This window comes from Dendropsophus ebraccatus, chromosome 3 (genome assembly GCF_027789765.1).
Source record: "Dendropsophus ebraccatus isolate aDenEbr1 chromosome 3, aDenEbr1.pat, whole genome shotgun sequence".
Taxonomy (NCBI): Eukaryota; Metazoa; Chordata; class Amphibia; order Anura; family Hylidae; genus Dendropsophus; species Dendropsophus ebraccatus.
Window position 1 is genome coordinate 42,123,847 of NC_091456.1, and position 20,852 is coordinate 42,144,698.

At 42.4% G+C, this 20,852-nt stretch overlaps 1 protein-coding gene across 2 annotated transcripts; it reads right to left on the reverse strand.

Annotated features, from left to right (window-relative positions):
• Window positions 1–1,356: 1,356 nt before the first annotated feature.
• LOC138787057 (Fc receptor-like protein 5) lies at window positions 1,357–19,099 on the reverse strand. 2 transcript variants are annotated; one of them, XM_069964177.1, is made up of 9 exons: window positions 19,021–19,099; window positions 18,726–18,874; window positions 15,878–16,171; window positions 12,569–12,859; window positions 8,860–9,147; window positions 4,700–5,008; window positions 3,747–3,845; window positions 2,801–2,841; window positions 1,357–1,708 (listed from the first exon to the last, which is right to left on the reverse strand). In XM_069964177.1, the coding sequence occupies exons 2-9, from the start codon at window positions 18,793–18,795 to the stop codon at window positions 1,682–1,684; spliced, it is 1,419 nt and encodes a 472-aa protein (XP_069820278.1). In that variant the 5' UTR covers window positions 18,796–18,874; window positions 19,021–19,099; the 3' UTR covers window positions 1,357–1,681. The 2 variants fall into 2 exon arrangements, with proteins under 2 accessions (XP_069820278.1, XP_069820277.1); XM_069964176.1 differs by having other exon boundaries at window positions 3,747–3,848.
• Window positions 19,100–20,852: the final 1,753 nt, after the last annotated feature.

The following is a 20,852-nucleotide window of genomic DNA, read 5'->3' on the forward strand; positions in this document are numbered from 1 at the left end:
CAGAGCTTTATTGCCTCTCATCCAATCAGCTTTAGAAGACTTGTCCAAACAGGATTCACATCCAGAGAAGAGACATAGATCTCTCAATCCACAAATCTTAACGAGTTTGACCCAAAATTTGCAAACCTCGTAGAACGAATTTCCGGCTGCTTCGCTGATCTTTAGTTCTTAGTGTTTTAGGCATAAATAGCATTTCAGATAAGTATCCCTTAAACTATGGGAATAATAGTTATGAACATGTACACAGCACAAAATCCAAATAAGAGAAAAACATTATTGCATATCAACCCCTTTTACCTCAGCTGCCTAACTGTATGGGCTGAGTGCAGGGCCGTATTAACAGCTGCTGCTGCCCTAGGCACTAAACCTGGAGACGCCCCATCTACATGCACCTATTGGCGATACCAGACCTGACCAATACCACCATACCCCCCACCCCCCTGGAAAAGACACCAGATTTACTGGCAAGTCTGAACAGGAGGAGGGAAACAAAAAAAATAAAAACAAAGAAATTAGTTTTTCCTGCCCCCCTGCTCCCTGGTGCTGCCCCCCTGCAAGGTGCTGCCCTAGGCTCCGGACCACGGGTGCCTAGTGGTAAATACGGCCCTGGCTGAGTGTACAACATAAACATGATAATATATTTCAAGTGACTAAATTAAAGAGCTTGTCAAAGAAAAATTACCTCAGTACTCCCTGCCGATCTCCATATTTGGTCCCAGCTTCTCTGTTATGAATAGAGCTGTGTGTACGGAACATGACCTGCGGCTCTATTTGTTCCTTTTGTGCCGCCGGAAAGAGCCGAGTAAGCACTTTTCCAGCTCACTCGGCTCTTTCCGATAGCTCTATTTATTCCTATGGAGCCGCTAGAAAGAGTCAAATAAGCGCTCTTCCGGCTTTTTTGGCTCTTTCCAGCGGCTCCATAGGAATAAATAGAGCCATGGGTCACGTGCCGTACCTGCAGCTCTATTTATAACAGAGAAGCTGGGGCAAAATAGGGAGGTCGTCGGGGGATACAGAGGTTTGACCCCCCCCCCCCCCCTTGTACTCTATCCTGTGGATAGCGGTAGTACATTTTTCTAGGACAACCTCTTTAATTCCAGATAAATCCAGGATTTGAAATTAAACGGGTGGTGCGGAGTTTAATTATTCACTAAATAACACACATTATAAAGTTATACAACTTTGTAATTTGTGTTATGTAAGTGAATGGCCCCCCACCCCGGAAATGTGGTGCAGTATACTCACCAGATTACTCTGATTCCTCTGGTGAGTATAATGCACCACACCTCCGGGGGGTGGGGGGACACGGGGAAGGGGGCCATTCACTTACATAACACACATTACAAAGTTGTATCACTTTATGACGTGTGTTATTTAGTGAATAATTTTTAAACGCCGCACTACCCCTTTAAATACTATAATAGAAGAGAGAAGAAGCATGACTTGTTTTAGATGCAGTTGAACAGTTCAGCTTGGTCCAAAGTTTCTTAAAAATACAGTAATGACTTTGGTGGTTTGCTTGTCCTTAGAGGTAGAGAGGTTTTACGTGTGAGTCCAAGGTCCAAGATGTTGCGTGCTAACATTGAGAAAGGAACCCACAGCCACAATAGTTCTATCTCAGTATTGGTTAGCTGGAGTATGAACTCTGCTGTGTGATGACATAAGTAGCTTTTTCTCAGGGTTACAATGAGGTGACTTTGCATCCACCCTATCAGAAGAGAAAATGAATATTTGAGTCTAAAATACAGTTAAGGCTGGTTTCTCGCTAGCATAATACAGGTGCATTTTATACATCTGTCCATGACAGGAACTGTCCGGATCAGTAGCAAATTTCCACAGAAAATCTTTCCACATCTGGACAGTTCCTGTCACGGACAGAGGTGACAGCAGAGAGAACTGTGTCAGACTGGAAACAATACACCACTTCCCGCAGGACATACAGCAGCTGGAAGCACTGGATTTTTAAATAGAAGTAAATTACAAATCTGTATAACTTTCTGACACCAGTTGATCTGAAAGAATTCTTTTTTTCACCCGAGTACCTCTTTAACATAACATAGTAAGCCACATTAGATTATTGTCTGCTGAACCCACACATTTCAGTGGGAAAAGCTGACTAATTTATTGTGTATAATAGTCTCCTAACAGATGATGTCGGGGATTATGCAGTTGGATGTTAACATGCCCTATTCTTTTTTTTCTCTGAGGAGACAAACCACCACCAGTGGCTTGCCTCCCTCTTCTTATTGAAAACGCATGCTCAAAACGAAGAGGGTCAGCCTAATATTAAAGTGAATGTACCATCAGAGACATTCGCTTTAAGCATCACCCACATATAGAACAGCGCCAGTGCGGGGAAGCCGGTGCCGCAGTCCTTTTTTGAACCAGCCTGGTACCCGTGAAAAGAACGGCTGTACACGGGAACCGGGCCACAGTTCAAAAAAAGGACAGCAGCACCGGCTTCCCCCTGCGTCGCCATTCTATACATGGGTAATACTTAGGGTAGCTTCACACGTACCAGATTCGCATTGGATTACACACTGCGAGTTTGCAGTGAAATCCGCTGTGAACATGTACATGTACATGTGAAGCTACCCTTAAAGCAAATTTACCTGATGGTACATTCACTTTAAGCTTTGTGGCCTAACTAAAACAGTAAAATTTCAGTATTATTTTTTAAATAGAGAGCAACTTTAAAAGAAACATCCCCATAACTTCTTAAAACATAAAAACTTTATTTAACCAATAGATCTCTTTATGATGACGTTCCCTTTAGATTTATAAAAATTAATCAGCTTACTTCATGAATTGGTTCTGACTCTTCAGCGTCTTTCTTTTCCTCTGTAAAAGGAAAAAAATAAACAAAACAAAAACAAATGCATTATCTCAGATGAGCCCAAGGGGTTATCATGTAAAAAATAAAAATAAAAAGGGCTCTTAAGAATATAAAACAAAGAAACAAGGAAACCTCATTACTCACCTGTCTGATCCCACAAGGATCTTCAAGCTGTGGTCAGCATCTGGGCCTTTCTCGACAAGAACATGACACATGACCCAGTGGTTATAGACAATGGCCTTGATGCCAGGGGTACACCACATGACTGTGGAGACCTCTGATTGACTGCAGTAGTCATGTGTTATCATAAGGAAGACCAGGACACCAACCAGAGCTTGTACAGGGGATCACTGAAGGAGTGAGTAAAGATTGGTTTGTTGTTTTATTTTAACATTAGGGGCCCCTTTAAAAAAAGTTAAAATCTGGATAATCCCTTTAGGCAAGCATTAGTTTCCTTCATGTGTATGGGGATATTTGTGATATGGGGATATTTGTGATATGGGGATATTTGTGATAAGGGGATATTTGATATGTGTATGTGGATGGTGTGTATTCTTGTGGATTGATATGTGTATGGGGATATTTGTGATATGGGGATATTTGATATGTGTATGTGGATGGTGTGTATTCTTGTGGATTGATATGTGTATGGGGATATTTGTGATATGGGGATATTTCTTACTGGCGTATAGTGAAAATTCAGGCGTAGTTGGACCAGATGTGAATAGATGTATTCGCACACGCTTGTTATGCAAATACATTTTTTGCATTGGGCCCCTTTATGCCAGTTGGGCCAGAGGGGACAAGATGGGGGGGGGGCGCGGACTTGGCATGTGCCAAATTTAACATTTTCCCATTTAAATTCTTTTTTTAATATTTCATGACTCGTAGTTTAAAGAGTAAATCTTACCTTTCTTGGGCAACAGAGCCCAGTAGATTAAACCAACAATTACAAGCAATACAGCGATCCCAGCACCAACTCCAATAGCTATCAACCACAGTAGAGATCCTGCTGAGGATTACAAAGAGAAGTCAGGGTTAAGTAGAAAATTAAAAGGGAGATTTATCAAACTGGTGTAAAGTAGAATTGGCTTAGTTGCCCCTAGCAACCAATCAGATTCCACCTTTCATTCCTCACAGATTCTTTAAAAAGTGAAAGGTGGAATCTGATTGGTTACTAGGGGCAACTAAGCCAATTCTACTTTACACCAGTTTGATAAATCTTCTCCTAAAAGTTTTTCTACCTAGGTATCATATGAATGATGATGAGCGAACTTGCCGAACGTAGGATGAAGCCCTAGGGCTGCCAAGAAATCGTGGTCAGAGCCTAAGGCTATGTTCACACCACATAAGTACTGAAATAATCACTGCAGTTGTTGCGGATTTGCAAAAATGGCCGTGATTACTACGGTACTTACCCAGTGCTGCAGCTAAGGGAATCCCAGCCTGAGTGTATACACAAAGGATACACTGCGGCCGGGATTCTTAGCGCCGCCACAAAAAACTAACATGTCAATTTTCTGTGGCCGCTATTCAATGAATAGCGGCTGCAGAAAACCTGTCAGTGCACACAATAGAGCGTGCGACTGGAGAGCGCAGAGGTGAATTCGGATGTGGGCGCACACAGATGCGCCCACATCTGAATTCAACTGCAGTGAAGATCATCCTGCCGGTACTGCAGTACCGGCCATGATGATCTTCTCTGACACCGTGACCTTACACAGTGGGAATATGGCCTATAACTGTATCCATGTTTTCCAGGATTCCCTAGGGTTGCATCCAACTTCTCCAGCCAGTGGTTTGACAAGTTTGTTCATAGGAATAACATTCAAAATTACCAATAGCTTTATGAAGTTAACTTACCCGGTACCACAGTGATCTCAATTTGAGGACTCTTTGGTGAAAGCAAAGAACGTCCCTTAATCTCTGCTGTGTATTGACAGTAGTATTTAGTAGATACTGTGCTATTGGATTTCTTCATGTTGATGGTTATTTCTGCTGTTGTTTGTTTGCTGTCGGTGGATACACTTATTATCCCATCTGTATTATTGAGAAAGTGGAATATAGTTCTTTCATACTCTTCAGGGACTGAACAGTATAGTGTCACATTGCCTCCATCCCAGATCCTACCACTAGGAGGGTCTACAAAGAACAAGGGGGGGCGCAAAGGATCTGTCAACAAAAAAGCATAATTAGAATAATATATATAATGTAATAATTAAAAAAAAACATATTTGGTATGACCACATGAAGAGTCATCTGAACAATTTACATATAATGTTATTGATCCCACATGGTGAATGTTGTGAACAAAAAAATGCAAAATTTTGCTTTTTTTTTTTTACAAATTGAATTAAGCATGATCAAAAAGTTTAATCTATATCAAAATAGTAAAGATAGAAAGTACACATCATGGCAAAAAAAAGAATCCGCAAACAGCTCTGTAGATATAAAAATAAGTTATAGTGTGGTGACCCGGGGAGGTCTGCAGATGATGGTGTAGTGCTGGCTAATAGGGTGTTTGCGATGCCCTGACCCGTGAGGGTCACTTCGCAGTGCAGATGTTGTGAGCGGGCAGGAACCGGGGCAGCTGCAGGGTATAGGATTGTCACAGTACAGGGCCTGAGGATGGCACAGCTGAGGGACCGGTCTGCAGATACTGCGGTATGCTTGCTACTGGGCATGCGATTCTTCGCTGTTCCTAGTCAGGGCACCAGTAAACGGACACCAATGCCAGGGTTCAGTAACAGCAGTGGTTACACATTAATTGTAACTGAGGTAACTGGTAGCAACAGTCTCTTCCGGATGCAACTGGGTATATAGCAGACTTATATAGACAGAGCTAAGGTGGTGCTGCATAGGCTGAGGTGAAACATGCCGGATGATGGGAGTAGTAGTGAGAGAAGAATAGAGATGCTGGGTGGTTTAGAATACTTGCTGTGAATATCTTGACTTGTTGAGAAGAGGAATAACAGGAACGTCACCCAGATGAGGAGATACTCCAGGCACTTGAGCAGACGGACAGCCAGGATCTGTTACAGCAGAGCACCAGCCTCTCTTCTGAAGGTGAAGAGAGACACAAACACACGACCTCCTTGCTTGGGAGCAGGGGCCGGAACTAACTAGCAAGGGAAAGTCACATGGTACTCCTGGCCAAAGCTCGACGGCCATTGGAGGAACCATGGTTACAGGGCTTGGTCACGTGACCCTCAGCCTTTGCATACCACTGCACAGAGTTAAACACATATACAATATACATGAACCTGAGAATAATAGGGACTATATAGTCACAGTTGCAGTGCAAATAGTTTCCAGAACAGGCATGGTTGTAATAGCAAAAATAAACTGACAGTGAGAAACAGACAGCGTGTTCTGGGACACTGCATGTTGCAGTTGCAAAACTGGAGAATTTGAAAAAAAGACTTGAATACTGGTTAAAAGACTTGAGCAGAGTTGTGGGCGACTACTTAAAGAACTTCAGTGCTAGAAAAAAAAAAACAGTTTCCATACTTACCCTCACTCCTGGGTCCATCTTTGTTTGAATTTCCCTCCGTTCATGGGTCCTCGGAGCTCCGGTCGACATCTTCTTTTTTTCTTGGTTCTTTGGCTAGAAGTGTCAGAGGACTGACAGCATGATCAGCCAATCGGTGCTGAGCAAGCTGTGAGTCATCTGACAACGTCGTACAGGGGGCTGAAAAGTGTCTGTTGCCTGACAGATTGTTCAGCCAATCAGAGCTGAGCAAGCTATGAGTCATCTGACAATGTAATAAAAGAGGGCTGGGCTAACTAAGGGATGTCAGTTAGGCCAGCTCGGGTATCGGGTAAGTATGACTTTATTACACTTGCAGGAGGGGGGGGGATTTTGAAGGGGGGAAACATAGGGAAGGGGGACAGAACGGTGACAGAAGGTTATGTAAACTTTGTAATGTGTCTCATTCAACATCAAAAACATTTGCACTGGAATTGTCCTTTATCCTTTAAGAATACATAGTAAGTAAGTATCAGACTCTGTAAGTAATTAAGTATCAGACTCTGCTGATGAGGCCTTTTACAGCCTTGGCTTAACTGCAGTCACACCTGTGGGGCGCATGCAGGAGTACAGGCAATGGCAATGGAAGTCAGCAAGAGCTGTCCTTGGCTAGTAACCAGAAACAGGACATGGTGACAGCAGGGGTATACTTTGGCAACTTCTCTAGGCCCGTTGATGTGCTTGCGCGCGAAATGGCTGTCACTTTAGTGGAGCACACCCACACCTGCCATGTAATGCGCTGAGGTTTGTTTGATATGACTAAAGATTGTGAAGATATATGGTGAGTGCTGGATATTCAATTTTATCTGCTTGCTATACAAAGACAAGTGTAATGTCCCACTATGAGCGGTTCTTCTGTCCTTACACACCCAGGTAAGACTAGTTCACTCAGTTGCCACAGCTAGTGAAGTTAGTTGCTGTGCCCTACTTCAGCCACTAGGTGTCTCACTCCCCATGAACACAGCTGCAGTTTATGTATAAAGGTCTAGCTACATTTTCTATGTTTGCCTAACTGTGCCAAAACTCTTTATACTATACGACTATAAGTCTTTCTGTAATTTGAGGAGTTTTGAGTTCTGGCTCAGTCCTGTCAGGAGCAGTGCAATCTAGTTCCAGAGAGAGAGAGAGACTTTCGCGGTGATGCACTGCTACACCTAGACCTACCAGAGAAATAGGAAGCACCCTTGCCTACGCCAAGGATCCTAACTTCAGGACAGTCACAGGAAAGAAAGGAAAAGGGACTGTTCTGCAGTAGAGCTCAGATGCAAGTAAGCCGCCCTCTACTGACAATACTCTACCCAGAGACAGAGGCCTGGGACTCCTACTACCTCACAGGACAGTCTCAGAGATTGTGCAGGCAGAAGGCGGTCGGATTACAAAGCTATCTTAAAGTGAATATGAGGATTTCTTCAAGTTACACTTTACACACATACCGGCAGAGTCCTGCACTAATTAGACAAGGGCGCCTCTTCGGCTCTTACACTACTCTGACAAACAACTTTCATCTACTTTTACCTCCTGCTACCAAAGTCTGTCTAAGAAGTATTGTGTTATATATTTTTGCACTAGCACTTGTGAGCAGTATTGATCTTACATTTTTGTAGTGCCCTGTTGATTCAAGTAAAGTTAACGTCTGGTTAAGTCGAGACTCTGTCATCGCACCTGCACTTACATCTGCACCTCACACTAGTCCTACCTACTGGTGCCCATGTGTCCGGGGGTGGGTATTACCACTCTTGGCCACCGTGACAAGTTGCCTCGCAACACCAGAGCCCACCAGCTGGTGCAGCCCCAGGATTAAAACACAGCAGAGAGGTGGCCATGAGACGGCGGCGAGGTGTGAAACTGGAAATCGAACAACGCATGTGTGGTGGGTAACGAAAACAAGCAGTGTTACAGACTTGAGATTTATATGGACCTCGCAGTGTGGACAGGTAGGTTCCCCAGAGGTGACAGTCTCCCGACCTCCAGTTAGATCCCCTTATACATACCTCATCCTGCTGAGTCCCGCTGCCGGACCTGATCCCGGGACAGAGATATCCGGGTCAGAAGCCGACGCACGTGATCTGGAGAGAGGTCCTGCGTCCATACAGAATGAATGGAGCCATGCGCGCGCCCCGGCTTCTGGCCGGGATATCTCTGTTCCAGGACCGGCTCCGGCAGCGGGACTTGGCGGGATGAGGTACGTATAAGGGGATCTAACTTGGGGTCGGGAGCCTGTCACCCAGGCACGGGGGGTGACGGGTCCTCTTTAAGTAAAAAAAAAATTGGTTACTTTCTTCCTGAGACAGCAGGGCTCTTGTCTCCAGTTTGGGTAGGGTTTTGCTACTCATTTTCATTTAAGTGAATGGAGCTTAATTGCAAACCGCACCTGGACTGGAGACAAGAGTCGTCTTGTCTCTAGAAGAAAGTGGCCATGTTTTTCTAACCTTGGATAACCCCTATAAGCTATGGATGACAAAAATTATAACGTGCAGCATAGCAAGCATCTTACCTATTACATAAATCTCTTTTGTAATACTCTGGGTGGATGGGATCTCTCTGTTAATCTTTGGACTCCAGTACATACACGTATATTCTGCTTGATTCTCTTTTGTGAGGTTGTACAATGCATACATTCCTGTGTGTGATGATGGCCCTTTCAATTCTTCTCCCTCCTTGTAGAAGCGATATAGTGTAACATAAACAGGTGAAGGTGCTTCACATTCCATGGTCACATTTTCTCCATTTATAAATGTTGTATAAGGAGGCAGGAACTTCAAAAGTGGGGAGGAAGATAAAGCTGAAAAATGATTTCATACTTAATTTAAAAATAATAGAACAATTGTAAAAAAAATGACATTGTTCAGCCTTTTTTTTCCCATATAATGCATTCCCACTACAACTCGTCCTAGAATTCCATCTGCACAGCAGCGTCCTTGTATATCGCTACTGTAACTGATTAAAGTGATCACTAATCCACAGAAAAACTGTGTTTAAAGGGAATCTGTCAGCTGCAATTCAAGTTCGAAACTGCTGACACTGTTAGATATCTATTAGGTCAAGAAGCACATGGTACCTTTTATATATCCAACTGTGCTTCCAGAACATAGAAAATGCTTTTATTCTCCAGTGCAAAGTGTCCAAGAGGCTTTCCTTGAAGAGCTGAGGGCTGTAGTGCTGCCTCGCTCTCCTCCTATCCTTTCCTTGCTTGATTGTGGGTCAGCTGATGCCCAAGTAAGGATATGGATGAGAGGGGGAGAGAGGAGTCATTCTAGCTTGTAGCAATTTGACACTTGCATGGGAGAATAAAAGCATTGGTCTATAAATAGCTGGATATATGAAAGATATATGAAAGTCTCTATGACCTAACAGCTATCTAACAGTGTTAGCTATTTAGAATGTGAATTGCAGCTGCCAAAGGAAGTAGACAGCTTCCTGTATGTGTAGAGGCTGCTATTGTTATCTCTATGGCATCAAGGCATGTTTTTGGTGATTTTCTCAAAATTGCAGCAAAATGGAGCTCTTTTACTGTGATGGTGCAAAATTGTGGTAAAAAAAAAAAAAAAAAACACAGCAAAAAACATAGCCATAATGCTGTATACGTATATACATGTATACAATATGCGAACACAGCCTGAAGACTTCAAATCTTCACTTAACACTTTATTCTTATGGCAATATTTCTGTAAAAATGCACTTTGCAAGGGAAACCATATTAAAGGGGTACTCCAGCGGGGGGGGGGGGGTACTTTTTTGCTGAGACCGGGGAGGAGGTGGCCGAGGGAATAAACGTCCACTCACCTCCCCGGTTCCAGCCGATACGTCTCAGGTTCGCTCAGCCACTCAGTGACAGAGGTGGGATCTGAGCGGACTTGAAACGGATCCCGCCTCCTTCACTGAGTGGCTGAGCGGACCTGAGACTTCACGTCTCGGGCCCGCATCAGACACCCGGCAGTGGCCGGAAACCGGGCACCAGAGCGCCATGATGCAGGACCCGCCACAAAAAAGGTCCCAGCAAAAAAGTGCCCCCCCCCCCCCCCCCCGCTGGAGTAGTACCCCTTTAAAACTGCATGTGACGTGATTCAACACAACCTACTTATGAGTATCATCAGCCAGTTCATTAGTTCACCAGGTGATCTCATTCAGAATTGCAGTAATGAGACTCCACCCCCCCTCTCTCTTCAAAGCCAAAGGCTTCATGGGAAATGTGGGCAGCATTAGAAAATTATTTCAGTGGATAAGTCAGTGGGGGAGATTTATCAAAGGGTCTAAAATTTAGACTGGTGCAAACTGCCCACAGCAACCAATCACAGCTCAGCTTTCCTTACAGCACTGCCTAAAGCTGAGCTGTGATTGGTTGCTGTGGGCAGTTTGCACCAGTCTAAATTTTAGACCCTTTGATAAATCTCCCCCAGTATGTCTAATGTCTTTTTTAACCACCACCACAGATTTTTGTATTGCTATTTTGAATGGATAACAAAATATTATATCATCATCATCATCATCATCATCATCATCATATCCAACATCGTCCACCACCATCATCATCGCCCCTAGCAACCAGATTACACTTTTCATTCCTCACAGACTCTGGAAAATGAAAGGCGGAATCTGATTGGTTGCTAGGGGCAACTTAGACAATTTTACTTTACACCAGTTTAATAAATATCCTCCAATGTATTTATCAATATCAATATTATTATATTTAAATACTTTAGACTTCAACATGTGGTGAAACCACTTACAGTAGGTTTGTTTGTTTTGTTTTTTGCCTTTTTTATTTGAAAGATTGGAGAGGGGGTGTGATTAAAATGTTTATTATATAGGACTTTTAAAATATGTTTAAGAAATTAGGGGGAGATTTATCAAACTGGTGTAAAAAAGAACTGGCTCAGTTGCCCCTAGCAACCAATCAGCTTCCACTTTTCATTTGGTAAATGAAAGGTGGAATCTGATTGGTTGCTAAAACAATTCTACTTTACACCATGTTTGATAAATCTCCTCCATAGTTTTTATTGCTTTTATTACTAATTTTGTTCCCCCCTAGGGACCTTGGCTATACAATATCTTAAAGTGAATCTAGCAGCACATTAGACAGATCTAACCTACTGACGCTATGACGCTCATTGTAGCAGTGCCATTCTTTAGTCATACCAACGACAAGTCTCTGAGATATCCTCCTTTCGTTAAATATAAAAATAGGCTCCCCAGTGTACTGGAAACAGACTTTCATAATAAAGAGTTATGGAGGCAATGGGAGGAGAAATCAGTGCACTGGTCTCCAGTTCCCTAGACTAGCCTATCTGCATAATCAACAAGAGGAGGATATGTCTGGAACTGTAAAAATGGCACCGTTAGAATCAGCTGGTACATTGAATTCTATGATAAATGATTTTTTTTCTTAATATGTAAATGAGTCAGTTCAGTGCACTAGGGTGGGTCATGGGCATGCCTCCATATGAACGATCCTCTGTAGTCATATCACTCTCTGCTGCCACCTACTGCCAAGGATTGTTACAAATAATCATATTGGGAGGCATTTATTAAGTCCAGCGTTTTTTACGCCGGACGTAAAAATGCCCCCGCAGCTCCGGCGCTACGGAGATTTATGTAGAGGCGGACTGCCTCTACATAAATCCTGTGCGCGCCGTTGCGCACCGCCGAAAACCTACGCCAGCTGAGGACTGGAGTAGGTTTTCGGCGTACATTTTGGCGGAACGGACGGTAAATCGCGCGGACTCCGAGTCCGCGCCCTCCGTTCCGCCCACTTTCCGCCCCTTTTCCGCCCCCTCTCCGCCCCCTGGCGTACTCGGCGGAAAGTGCTGATTTGCGAATATTTTATTCGCAAATCGGCCATTTGCGTATAAAAAATACGCAAATCGGCACTTTCCGCCGAAAATCATCCGTTCGCCGGATGATACATGTGGCCCATTGTGTTTCATAAATGTTCATTCAGATTCCCATTAAATTGGTGACTTTTTATTTCTATAGTTATCTAGACCAGTGCTTCTCAATTCCAGTCCTCAGGCCTCACCAACAGGTCATGTTTTGAGGATATCCCATACAAAGAACACCTGTGAAAATACCTGATGCACTGAATATAATTAGATCACCTGTGAAATACTAAGGAAATCCTCAAAACATGACCTGTTGGTGAGGCCTGAGGGCTGAAATTGAGAAGCACTGCTCTAGTACAATGGCATCTCCTTCCAGTATCATACCTGTAACAGTAATCATTTTTTGCATGCTTTTACCAGACGGGATTGTTCTTTGGTGTCCTAATATTAGGTATTCACAGTGATAGGCTCCAGAATCCTTGGTATTCAAGCTGGAAATGTGGTGCTCAGACTTTGATGTGTCTTGGTAACTCAGTATGTTCCTTGTATCTTTATAAAAATGGTAACTAATCTGAGAATTTACTCCTGGATGTTGACATTCCAAAGTCACAGCTTCGCCTTCAAAGTACAAGGATTGTTCGGGCATGACTAAGAGAGAGGGCGTAGATGGCTGATCTAAAATGAAGAAAAGAAGAACTAGACATCCCATCACACACTTCAGAATACTAAATGAACAATTAGCTTCCCGTCTGATTTTTCTTTTCCTTAGGCAGCCCAGCTCGAATGGTGTGTTTACACAGAGAGATTTATCTGACAGATTTTTGAAGCCAAAGCCAGGAACAGACCATAAACAGGGAACGGGTCCATTCCTGGTTTTGGCTTCCAAAATTTGTCAGATAAATCTGCCTGTGTAAACACACCATAAGGCACTGTATATAGTATTGCAGCTGAGCTCCATCTAAGTGAACAAGAATACAGTGTATGGCTAGGTTCACACATCGTCTTTTATTGGTAAAGAACGGACGCTGATTGCAATGGCCTCAGTGTCCGTTCTTTACTGCAGAGGCGGCATTTTATTGAAGTCAATGCAATGCCGCCCGCTGTGTCCACACATGGTTATTCTAACGCACTTCATAAAGGACATACAGAAGCTGATAAGTACTGGAAGACTTGAGTTTTTTAAATAGAAGTAAATAACAATTCTGTATAACTTTCTGGCACCAGTTGATTTAAAAAAAAATCCCCAGAGTACCCCTTTAAATTAGAACACATATTGCTTAGTCTCACCGCTGGTCAGGAGTGCTCGGTGGAAGCGGTTTCATTGACTTTGCTGTACACTCAGTATGGGATGCTATAGCCAATCACTAGCCACAGTGGTGCCTAAGTACTGGACCAAGAGTGAGTAGAGGGGGGAGGGCCCTGGATAACAAGGTCAAAGCTCTCAGAAAACCCTTTTAATATGCTGACTAAAAATACTGTGATCACACATAGTCTTTTTTTTGCTGTTTGGCACCAAATAACAGACGTTATTTTATAATGATGGCCGTCTTTTGCACAATTATGAAACAATGGACAATATTTGGTGACAAACAGCAACAAACAAAAAAAGATGGTGTGGGGACATAGCCTAAAGGTCCTTTTACACTGGCTGACGGGCACAGAAACAAGTGCTGATTACATTTTTTCTATCTTGTCTTCTAGAAGCCATAATTCTTACATTTTTCTATTACACAGCCATCTAATGTGGGACCAACTGTACTTTATAATGACAAAAATATTCTAACTCCAAAAAAAAAAAGAAAAATGTGTGTGTGTTGGGGGTCCTTTTTTACTCTGTTCACATGTTATCTTGATTTGTAAGGTCAATGTGATTATAACAAACTACAAACTAGTAGTTTTTCTTAAAGTTGTCCTGCTCGGAATCCTGTATGTATTTCAAAACAGTATTAGAAAAGCTACTGTATCGATCTACATAATAAAGACAACAGTTCAGATTTACCGCAAAATGCATTGTGTAAAATAAGAACCCCCCTACACCCACAAAAGTTGCATCATTACATTTCATTACAAATAATATTCTTGGGGTTTCATCATACATTTTGTGGTAGATTTCATTACAAATACAGTTGCTTCTGAAAAAAACAAGCTAAATGGCCCCTTATGTGGAAAAATGAGAGTTATGGCTCTTAGAAGGAAAATTAAAAAAAAAAAAAATCGTCTCTGTAATGCAAAAATCCACTGAGGGGTTAAGGGCACCCTTACACACTGCAGTTATGTTGCAGCTTTAGACCACAACCACACAAAGTCTTTTTTTTTTTTTGACGGTCTGATGGGCGTTATTTGACGGATGTCCAAAAACCGGTCAACAAAAAAAGACTTTGTGTGGTCGTGGCCTTAAAGGGGTACTCCAGCAGGGGGGCACTTTTTTGCTGGGACCGGGGAGGAGGTGGCCGAGGGAAAAGACGTCCACTCACCTCCCCGGTTCCAGCGGCGGGTCCTGCATCGCGGCGCTCCGGTGCCCGGTTCCCGGCCGCCTCCGGGTGTCTGACGCGGGCCGGAGACGTGACGGGGCGGGATCCGTTTCAAGTCCACTCAGATCCCGCCTCCTTTACTGAATGGCTGAGCGGACGTCACGCCTCGGGCCCGTGTCAGACACCCCGAAGCGGCCGGGAACCGGGCACCAGAGCGCAGCGATGCAGAACCCGCCACTGGAACCAGGGAGGTGAGTGGACGTCTTTTCCCTCGCCCACCTCCTCCCCGCTCCGAGCAAAAAAGTGCCCCCCTGCTGGAGTACCCCTTTAAAACCAAAGCCAGGCATTGATCATAATAAATTAGATAACATAAAGAACGAATACTGCTTCTACCCTCTTTTAACCCGATTCCCGACCATTGACATATATGTATGACAAGACTTATGTGACCCCAGGTACTGGGCCTGCATCATTCTCAACAGGTGCCGGGTGAGACATCACTCATCAGTAATGAATGACACTAAAGATGCCATTTATGTAACTGTTTAGATGCTGCAACCCATAGCAACTATAGCAACCAAACAGTTTGTACCTACGTCAGGGGTCCGATTAGCATTAGCAATATAATTGAAGGGGGTCAATTAGCCAACATGGCAGCCAGATGCCTCTGCTAGGCTTCGTGGCTGAAGTGACGTCTCTGCTGTCAGTGTGTCCCAGTGGCAGACTTTATAAGAGCAACAAAACTGCATACAGTGTAGATACAGTTTTTTATGTACTTTTTAAAACAAACTTTTAGAGGATTAAAAAAGTCTAAAGTGAGGTTCATGCACAGTAAAAGAAAAGCAAAATATAATCTAACAATAAGTTAGATTAAAGTCTATGGAAAGCTGTCTGTGCACACACTATACAAAATGTTTTCTTTTACAATGTGTGCATTTTTCCTTAGACTTTATTTTTTATAGGCTATGTTCACACTTAGTATTTCCATCAGTCTTTTGATCAGTATTTTTTCAACCAAAACCAGGAGTGGGTTGAAAACACAAACTGGGCAAATCTTTTCAGTATAATTTTGCCCTGTTAGTTCCACCTCTGGTTTTGGTATTGCCAGCAATAGATTATTTTAAAACTGTTCAGCACATTTTAGTCCATATAGAACTATTCCTTTTGTTACTTTATGCCTCGCTCACAATACGCTGCAGTGTCTGACATCAATGGTTCTTACCTATTATAGACAGAGACACAGGAAAGCTGACTTCTGACTCTTGTCTTCCTCTAATTTTATCGAATGTCAAATAGAGACAGGTGTATGATCCGGCATCATTTCTTTTTGCTGGTCTTATCTTATACTTGTTTGCCGAGGCTGCTCCTATCCCATTAACTTCTTGATTATTTTTGAAGAACTTGTATCCTTGTATTGTGAAGTCAACGTTGGCTTGACATTCTAGAGACACGGCTTCTCCAGTTAGGTATGTGGCATAACTGGCCGAGAAGAAGATTTGTGGCCTCTGAAGAACAGCTGGAAAATGTAAAAAAAAAAAATTTGGAAACTCCTTTTTTTAATCGTTAACCCTTAGAGGACCCGGCCAATTTCAATTTTTGCATTTTCGTTTTTTCCTCCTTGTGTTTAAAAGGCCATAGCACTTGCATTTTTCCACCTAGAAACCCCATGAGCCCTTATTTTTTCCGTCACTAATTGTACTTTGCAATGACAGGCTGAATTTTTGCATAAAGTACACTGCAAAACCAGAAAAAAATTCAAGGTGTGGTGTGCGCCATGATGTGTTCTTTCTATTGGTACCATGATTGCACATGTACGACTTTTTGATCGCTTTTTATTACAATTTTTCTGGATTTGATGCGACCAAAAATGCGCAATTTTACACTTTGGGATTTTTTTGCGCTGACGCCGTTTACCGTGCGAGATCGGGAATGTGATTAATTAATAGTTCGGGCGATTACGCACGCGGCGATAGCAAACATGTTTGTTTATTTATTTATTTGTTTACTTTTATTTAAAACCTGGGAAAAGGGGGGTGATTCAGACTTTTATTAGGGGAGGGGGCTTTTTACTATTAACAACACTTTTTTTTTTTTTTACACATATACTAGAAGCCCCCCTGGGGGACTTCTAGTATATACACTGTGATCTCTCATTGAGATCTCTGCAGCATAGATATGCTGCAGAGATCCATTAGATCAGCACTCGTTTGCTTTCGGCTGCTGTAGCCGGAAACAAACGAGTGCCGAGCCGGGGACGGCGCCATCTTGGAGCGGTCCCCGGCCGGCTTCAGTATCGGAGATCGCTTCTCCGGGACAACGTCCCGGAGGAGCGATCTCCCCACTATACCACCACCGATCAAATGCAGCCGGTAATCAGAGGCAGCTGTCATCTTTGACAGCTGCCTCCGATTACCTGATTAGCGGGCACGGCGATCGGACCGTGCCCGCTAACAGCCGCGATCCCGGGCTACATGAGGCACCCGGGATTGCGGCGGTTCAGAGCGCGGCCGCCGCGCGGCCCCGCTCTGAACGCGGAGAGGCGGCCCTGGACATAAGGGTACGTCCAGGGTCGCCTAAGGGTTAGAGAGTCACTGTCGTTTATTTATTTATTTATTTATTTTTGCAGAAACCAATAGTACAGGCGATATTAAGAAACTTTGTAATTGGGTTTATTAGCCGAAAAATGCATTTTTATCATGAAAAAGCAGTTTGAAGCTCTCCCCACTGTTTTCATGGTTCTCTAATGGAGAGGGGTGGAGGGATAAGAGGCACCAAAACAGGACAAAAAAGAGTTAATTTACAGTTACATCACCAGGCTATCTCCTCTGAAGTCAGCACTGACCTCTCGGACCTCTGAATACCGGCTTTCACACAGGTCCCACTGTGTAATCCTTTGTTCTCTGCTCTCTGCTGGTGAATAATCTCCCTCCTCCCCCCTCCCCTCTCCATAGGTAACACAGAGCTTGACTGATGTAAAAGAGTCGAGATTTCCTGATAATGAGCAGTGAATAAGAGAGGAGGGAGGGGGGACCTGGGAAAAGTCTTTTTGAATGCAGATAATGGCATATTTGCTTAACAAACCCAAATACAAAGTTTCTTTAAATCGCCTGTACTATTGATTTCTGCAAAAAAAAAAAGGCTTGGCATACATAGGCTAGCATTCTGTGTTGGAAATATACTGTCAGTTGGTACACTTGTTACATAGGTAAGGAAGACTAAGGAAACTAAAACTATTCTACAAAGGTTTAAGAAGATGCATGGGTAACTGCTAAACCCTGGAGAACATATTCATTTTTGTTTGTTGTATGCATCAATACTATTTTAAAAATATTAACGGATATACATGAAGATTTTTTATGTTGCATTTTTTCTTACTAAGAAACTATTGGAATTTTCTTCTTTACCAGTTATGATTACTATAATATTGCCGCTTTGAAGGAGCTTTTAATCGAATCTATGCTATCAGCATCATATTATAGAGCAGAAAAAGCTGAGCAGATTGCTATATATATATATATATATATATATATATATATATATATATATATATGTCTGTATGGTTAAATATTAGTATAGCTTATAAATTGAAAGCTCTAATTTTTCCATGTTAAGGAGTCCAGAGTTAAGAGTGACACCGCCCACTGGACTCCTAAACACAGAGTAATCAGGGATTTCAATCAACATCTTATAAGTTACAGTAAATTGAATTTTTTCCCACAAAGATAATATCAGTCTGCTCAGTTCTTCCCGCTTTTTAACATGATGTCTATAGATTAGATAGCATTATCTTGGTGAGAGGTTCCCTTAATGTCCATAAAAAAAAATAAAGCAATAACATTCTTATTTCTTTTTAATAGCTCCAAAAATTGTATGACTGACTTTAAGAGTCAAAGAAGAATGATCCAAACAAATCTTAGGTCTTCAATTTTAGGAACATATGTAGATTTAAAACATAGGACCCAATATCTAGACTGTTGCTGGATCACAAAACTTCTATGAACGCACTGGGGCTCCTGCACGTTATTTGAAGAGAAATAAAAGGCAAAGTGATGTGTATTTCATCCACTAACCTTCATGCAAACTGAGCTCCACAAGAAGATAAAGCCATAAATAGAAGCATGCTGGGAGCACGTTATACATGGCGTAAGGATAAGGCAGAGTCCATACTAGTCAAAACATCCTTAGGATTGCATTGAATATTCAGTCCTTCATTGAAGCCCTGTAGGTGGACAAAATGACAAGTTAGAGAAAAATAAAAACCAAAGTGTGCTCTATATATCTATATGTGCACTATCATAGTTAACCGTCCATCGATTTCCTATATAACAACCTTCTCCAAAAAAATAGATTTATTTAGGACGTTACCTCTGCGCTTTATATCCCACCAACAGTTATTCTAGGTAGTTGTGCTACTTCTTTGGGGTGTTGGTCACGGCCCCTTCCCTATTTACACATCTGGGACTACAGCCAGGATCAAGAGAAATTCAGGAGAAGCCGAATTGTTACAAAGGAATCTCCTGCTGGCAGCTTCGACCGGTGAACCAAAACAGGAAGGGAAGCGCAGAAGAGGAAACCTGATAATAACAGGAGCAATGCGGAAAGACACACTTGTATACTGTAGCATGGACTTTTTATATGCCATTGTACCAACAGTGTCCTTCCTAATGAATACATATAGTACAGAGAGCCAGGAAGGACAGGACCGTACTTAGTGTGCTACCAGAGATGAGCAAAATGTTTCTTCTGGTTTGAGAATTATAGTGATAGTGACCATGTGACCATGTTCCAACATAAAGCTTAAGATATGAAGCTTGTCCCCCAAGTAAGAAATTGTGTGTGTGTGTGGGGGGGGGGGGGTGCGACCTCCATAAGAGCAGGGCTCTTATCTCCATAGCCAACAGAGTGCTCTATGCTGCCACCTCTATCCGTGAAAGGAACTGTCGAGAGCAGGATAGGTTTTCTATGAGGATTTGCTACTGCTCTGGACAGTTCCTATAGCGGCTGATAAGTAAGGGAAGATTTGAGATTTTTAAATAAAAGTAAATTACAAATCTATATAACTTTATGAACCAGTTGATTTAAAAGAAAATTTTTTTACAGGAGTATCCCTTTAAGTGATGTATTTTTGTCTCCATAGATTGACGCTGGTATGTTACTGATTAATGGACTTTGATCTCTGGTTATTTATCTATACCCTGCATGGAAGTCACTATGTTTTTGCTTTGTTTTTTATTTAATTTTTATTTGTTTTCATATATAAAAGAAAAACAAAAAATGTAAATAACGAATACATGTAACAGAGTTACAATCAGTAACAAATTAGAATGCATCAATAATACAATCCATCTTATGCTAATTCATAATTACACCACCCCACCCAACCCAACCCGCCTGGACAGGAAGGCGCCCCCCGAGAGAAGAAAAAAAAAGAGATCGAAATGCGGACAAGCGGATGCTGATCTGTTTCATATGTTTTGGCTATGTGGTAAGATTAGCGGATATTGGGAAGAAATATGTAACACTCTTGAAAACAGATTGAATATCCCTATCCCCAGAGATCCACTGATGCTATTGCTGGGGGATACTCGTGGGCTAGGGAATCATAAAAATCTTATACTCAGGGTTACTTTTTATGCGAGGCTGGTTACTCTTAGAAATTGGATTTCCCGGACTCCTCCTTCAGTACAGGAGTGGATACATACAGTCAACAAGATTAAGCTTTATGAGCTAGTTTGGTACTCCTGTAAAAAGAATGGCGCTACAAAATATCATGAATTCTGGAAGAAATGGGAACAACAATCTCTGGAAGTCACTATGTTACTTCTTGAGAAAAGCTTACACAGATTCCTGTTCCAATGGTGTGACATGTCAGCTACAGCCAATTATAGATAATAATAGATCTTACTTCATGTAAACCTTTTGCATAGGAGTTTTCTTTTAAAGTTGGAAAACCCCTTTAATTCCTATGCATTGTGTCATGTATCTTTACTCCTACAGTCTGCTGCTGGTCTGTTTCCTGTATTAAGTGAACTTCAATTGTCTAGCAAAATATAGTACAGTACAGGAAATGTAGCTCTATCAGCTTGTGAAGCTCCAGCTGTAGCATGTATCTGCTGCCGGCTCTAACATCAGGAATTGCTGTACAGCTGTTGATAGCATTTGCTACAAAACACGTGTGGCTTATCGTTGGGTTTGTT

Bases quoted from the DNA above. Each gene is read 5' to 3' on its own strand.
- LOC138787057 (XM_069964176.1), bottom strand. From the start codon at position 18,795: ATGTATAACGTGCTCCCAGCATGCTTCTATTTATGGCTTTATCTTCTT. The intron at 16,172-18,725 runs GTTAGTGGATGA...TACATTTTCCAG, and splicing joins GGAGCTCAGTTTGCATGAAG to CTGTTCTTCAGAGGCCACAA. The intron at 9,148-12,568 runs GTATGATACTGG...ATCATTTTTCAG, and splicing joins AAAAATGATTACTGTTACAG to CTTTATCTTCCTCCCCACTT.